The sequence below is a fragment of the Centroberyx gerrardi genome, chromosome 18, assembly GCF_048128805.1.
Source record: "Centroberyx gerrardi isolate f3 chromosome 18, fCenGer3.hap1.cur.20231027, whole genome shotgun sequence".
Taxonomy (NCBI): Eukaryota; Metazoa; Chordata; class Actinopteri; order Beryciformes; family Berycidae; genus Centroberyx; species Centroberyx gerrardi.
The window spans coordinates 14338869-14343840 of NC_136014.1; the positions used below are offsets into that span (position 1 = coordinate 14338869).

Consider the following 4972-nt stretch of genomic DNA (forward strand, 5'->3'; position numbering starts at 1 on the left):
AGTGTACTTATCATCTTGTGGCATAATATTCAAGTGTACAATATATTATGCATGCAAGTGAATCATAGGCTGACAACTGGCATATGATACTTATGCATTTAATTATTCAATCACGCTTGACAGATAAAAACATGGCAACTATACCAAGAAAAATATACTTTGTAGGAATCAGCCTATAGGGTTCTTTGTTTGGTCCCTGCAATACCCGCACACCTCCTTGCACAGAGAAATACACACACACCTGCCTCCAGCTCCTCCCTTTTTTCCCAACCAGGCACACACACACACACACTGACAGAGATGAGAGAGGAAATGTCAGAGATACACACACACACACACACACACACTCCTATAGAGGTACTGAAACTAGTGAGGCATGTATGATTCACTAGCAGGCTGCACATGGGAACTGACGCACAGAGCCAATTGATGGTAGTCAGGAGGAGTGGTAATACATTGTAATATCCTATAACAGCGTCTTTCAGTGTGATAGGTTTGGGGCATTTGGAGACGGAAGAAAAGCAGTGCAGCACAAAGGCTTTTTATTCAGCCTCCCTCATAGGTTGGTCATGGAATAGACAGGCTATTATCCCTGACTGTTGCCTTGAACTCTCCTACATACACTGACTCCGCTGACCATGTAGAGCATTTCACAGCTCTCTGACAACAAAAACCATGCCACGGTAACAGCCGCCTATCGCCGCCAGCCGCCCTGCCCACACCTGATTGGACCGTCTGATTGACAGGCACAAGCCTTGGTGTTTCCCATTGGCGCGACGGTAATGGAGCCGCGACTGCGCTCCAATGGAACGCGCGTGGGGCGGAGCGCGCCGGTCGAGGCGGAGCTCTCCTTGGTACTTAAACGGAGCTGGTGCTGAAAGAGCAGAAGTATTTGCACGCACGACAGCCGGAGCAGCCGGAGCGCAAGAAAAGAGTGAGAGACCGCGTGAGAAGAGAGAGGGGGAAGAAGAACAGAAAGAGGGAGAGCAGGGGACCGTGCAGCCCGCGGTACTCATGGACCCGAAGGATATTTAACCATTTGCCCGGGGAGCGCACAGGTATCCTCTTTTTCCAGTTTCTTTTCCATTTTGCGTCATGCGTAAAGGCACCGGAATGGCCATTACTTTCCCATGGTTTCTCTCCCCACACTCTCTTTACACTAAAGCTGCAAGGCTGCGACCATTCTTCTTCTCCTCTTTCTCTCTTCCCCACTGCCTCTACATGGAACCCCGTGGCTTTTCCAAGACTTGTTTTTTTCCCCCAGTCCACTCGAATTAATGATTGACTAATGGGTGTGAAAGGAGCGAGGGGCAGTGAATCATTGATTGTGTTAGTGTACTCTGTCGGCTCAATAACATGAGAGAGCGCTTACCTCTTCATAGGTGACTGCTGAGAAGTGTTGAGTGTTTTTCTTATAGCTCTGCTCTCTTATCTATTGACCAAATGGAGTGAAACGCAGCCAAGCGTTTATGCTCAGTTTGTGTCCCATTGGAGCTGGGTGATTTATAGATTCTATAGCTATGAAAGGTGAAAATATTTCTATCTGCTTAATGGTGTTTTTGTACGCTATGACCCCCACCCCCCACCCTCTCTCTCTCTCTCTCTCTCTCTCTCTCTCTCTCTCTCTCTCTCTCTCTCTCTCTCTCTCCCTTTCCCATCCCTCTCAGACACCGCAGTCCATGCCTCTGCCTTGCCAGGTCATTGATGGGAAATCAACTGGATCGGATCACCCACCTGAACTACAGCGAGCTGCCCACGGGGGATCCGTCCGGGCTGGAGAAGGACGAGCTTCGGGTCGGCGTCGCCTACTTCTTCTCTGACGAAGAGGAGGAGGTGGACGACCGCACTCCGTCCGACTGCGGCTTCACCAAGGACCACAGCCCGGCCGAGGAGGGACCCTTCGCGGTCAACGAGGTGGAGTACTCCGCCTTCTGCTCCCAGGAATGCATCTTCTCCAAGCTGCGGGAGAACGAGGACCTGAATGTGTACTCGGCCAAAACTTTGCTGACTATGTGCAAACCGGGGGACCTGCTGGAGCTGGTGGCCACCGCGCAAGCCCCCCACTGGGCCATCTACGAGCAGGACGACCAGGTCATTCATCTGCACAAGGGCGAGATCCGCAAAGACAGCCTGCTTGAGATCAGCAACGGCCGCCACGGGAGGATAGTGAACAACCGGTACCGGTACCGACCGCTTCCCGCCGACCTGGTGATGCAGAACGCAGCGGGACACCTGGGCCTGAGCAGCGGGGAGATATGCTGGACCAACTCGGAAAGTTTCGCAGCCTGGTGCCGCTTTGGGAAACGGGAGTTCAAAGCCGGAGGAGAGGCACACTCAGCGGAGCAGCAGTATTTCCTCAAAGTGCATCTGTCCGGCAGCGGGGTGCACACTCTGGTCTTTCGCAGCCTGGAGGACATGATCCGGGAGAGGAGGCGAGTGGACGCCAGTGGAATTCTCAAAGAGCTGTCTTTGGTTAACGGGGGGAAGGAGTGATTTGGGATTCCGTTTGATATCCTCTCCTCCATCCCTCGCTCTCTCTCTCTCTCTCCCTCTCTCTCTCTCGCTCCCCCTGCCTCCTCTCTCCGACGCGCACAGACGCACATTTGCGCACAGACGCACACTTGCGCACAGACACACGCACACACATACACACACACGCATGCACACACACACGCACACACACACGCACACACACACACACACAAGGACCTGTTGGCTTTTGGACGCTGCCTGCATGTCACGGACGGACCCCGGGCTGCGTCTGGACCACAGGCGCACTGCTGGAATTTCCATCAAATTGCAGAGTGTTGAAAACTGAGAGAGAGCGGCCATATAAACAGACAACGCCCCTTCAGATTAGAATTCGTGCGGGTGGGACACACGATTTCTACTAAACCCATTGCCCCGAACAGCGAAATCACCTTGTACCTTTAATACCCCCACATAGCGCACACGGCTCGGTTCGGTTTTCTTTTTTATTTCTCGGGATAATGGAATTGGCCCCTTCTCTGCATAGGGCGCCTGCTGCGGCAGACCAGACGGTGAGACCGAGAGGAGGAGGAGAGGTGGGGAGAGATGAGAGATGGGATCCGGGATAGCTCTCGAAAAGTCTCCCTTCTATTTTTTTACTGTTAGCTTTAACATTATTTAAGACTGGGACTGACCATAACACAGATCCAAACGTTAAGCCACTAATTCATGTAGGCCTACAGACAGTCCCAGTTGGCTATACGCAGTTGCCTAAACAAAGCATTTGGCTTGTTCAAGCTCCCCTTTTGCCATATCGAGAATATTGTCATTTCACTATGCTGTCATCCTGCTCCACGGCACTGGATGTGTGTGTAAATTGTATTCATATATTGATTTCAATTTTGAGTCCCATATTTTTGTATTTCAGTTTAGTGAATTTAACCCTGATCTTTTTTCGGTTGAAATAAACGGCGGTTGAAATATGAAAATGATCACTTGGTCTAGCAGGTTTTGCTTGAGTTTTGCTCACAATTAAAGGTTATGGTGTCATACACACACACACAGAGACACATGCATGTATGCTCACACACACACACACACACACACACACACACACACACACACACACACACAGGAGGATATATGAATTATTGATGTTCTTGTGCCTCCTGACCTCGCCTCCAGCCAAATAGGCTTCATATATCTTCACTGTATTTGGAGGCAGTAAAATGGTCATCTGCATCAAACCCATAAAGGCTTTATGAAAAATCCATATGGGATCTGGGAGCTACATAGGCAACTGTATAGAGTGAATGGGAACATTATTATTATCATTATTATTATTAGTATTATTATTATTATTATTATCTAGGTATTTGGCTACAGGCTATTTTCATGTGTGGGTTTATCCTACCAATATTTATAAGACTTTTACTGGCATGCGTCTTGATCCCTTTCTAATAAGTTTTCCCTGCCTCCAGATACATTTGAAGCATGAATTAGTGATGCTGAAGTTACTATGTTGGCTTGACGAACAATCTAGTTGACAACTGCATTGGCTTTTTTAACGGTATTGTGAACAAGATGTCCTCTATATGATGCCTATCATGTAGAAATACAGCGTGTTGACACCTGTGTTGTATTAGCAGTCGTTTCATCTCTGGATTGAAATGTTATTACTGCTGTGGTATGAGAGTCAGACAGTGCCTTCCTGTTCTCTGCCTTGTGATCTGCTGTAGTATCGGTGAAGGGGGGATCAGTCACCTGTGCTTGTCTCCTTTCCTTTGCTTGATCTAGTCTGAAATAACCAGGTAGGTGAGAGTAGATTTCTAGAGGGGTTGTGCCATATTGGTTTCATCTGTCTTTCTTTTTTCCTAGCAGATAATCCATAACCAGCCTGCCTTGCCTGGCATTAATTATTGAATGTATACATAAAACAGATCACAGATCAGAGGCAAATGGCCAGCGTGCATGGCAATGGAGATGAAGAGGCTTACAAAATATTATATATACAGCTTGTTCTGTTGAATTTTTACCTCAAGGTACTAATGTCACCACTTCAGCCTCAAGTTTCAACTGTTAATATGGAAATGAATGACAGGGCTTTAATAGGTGAAGCAAGTTGATCTGGTTAGAAGTGGTAGACAAAGAGGGTGGTGTGTGTGTGTGTGTGTGTGTGTGTGTGTGTGTGTGTGTGTGTGTGTGTGTGTTTGAGATAACACCATGCAGGACGTACTTACACAGAACAAGCAGAGAGCCATGTGTTTGTGTGTGTGTTTGTGTCTGGTGGGACCGATGTGAGTGTGGTGCTCAACCAGATGTAGATAATGTTTGTTGGCATGGCACTGGCACTTTGTGTGTCTGTGTGTGTGTGTGTGTGTGTGTGTGTGTGTGGAGATGTTACAATCATCTCATCACTCAGATCTGCTACATGGGATTTCAACTACTTTCAAAGCCACATTACACACCAACAACAACACCTGCTTTAAATGCATGCTGGGCT

At 48.2% G+C, this 4972-nt stretch overlaps 1 protein-coding gene across 1 annotated transcript; it reads left to right on the plus strand.

Moving 5' to 3' along the window:
- Nucleotides 1-944: 944 nt before the first annotated feature.
- Nucleotides 945-3410, plus strand: lratd1 (LRAT domain containing 1). The gene is made up of 2 exons (XM_071919038.2): nt 945-1058; nt 1668-3410. The coding sequence occupies exon 2, from the start codon at nt 1705-1707 to the stop codon at nt 2491-2493; it is 789 nt and encodes a 262-aa protein (XP_071775139.1). The 5' UTR covers nt 945-1058; nt 1668-1704; the 3' UTR covers nt 2494-3410.
- The last annotated feature ends 1562 nt before the right edge of the window (nt 3411-4972 follow it).

Excerpts from the sequence above, each read along its gene's own strand:
- lratd1 (XM_071919038.2), top strand. The coding sequence starts at position 1,705 with ATGGGAAATCAACTGGATCGGATCACCCACCTGAACTACAGCGAGCTG.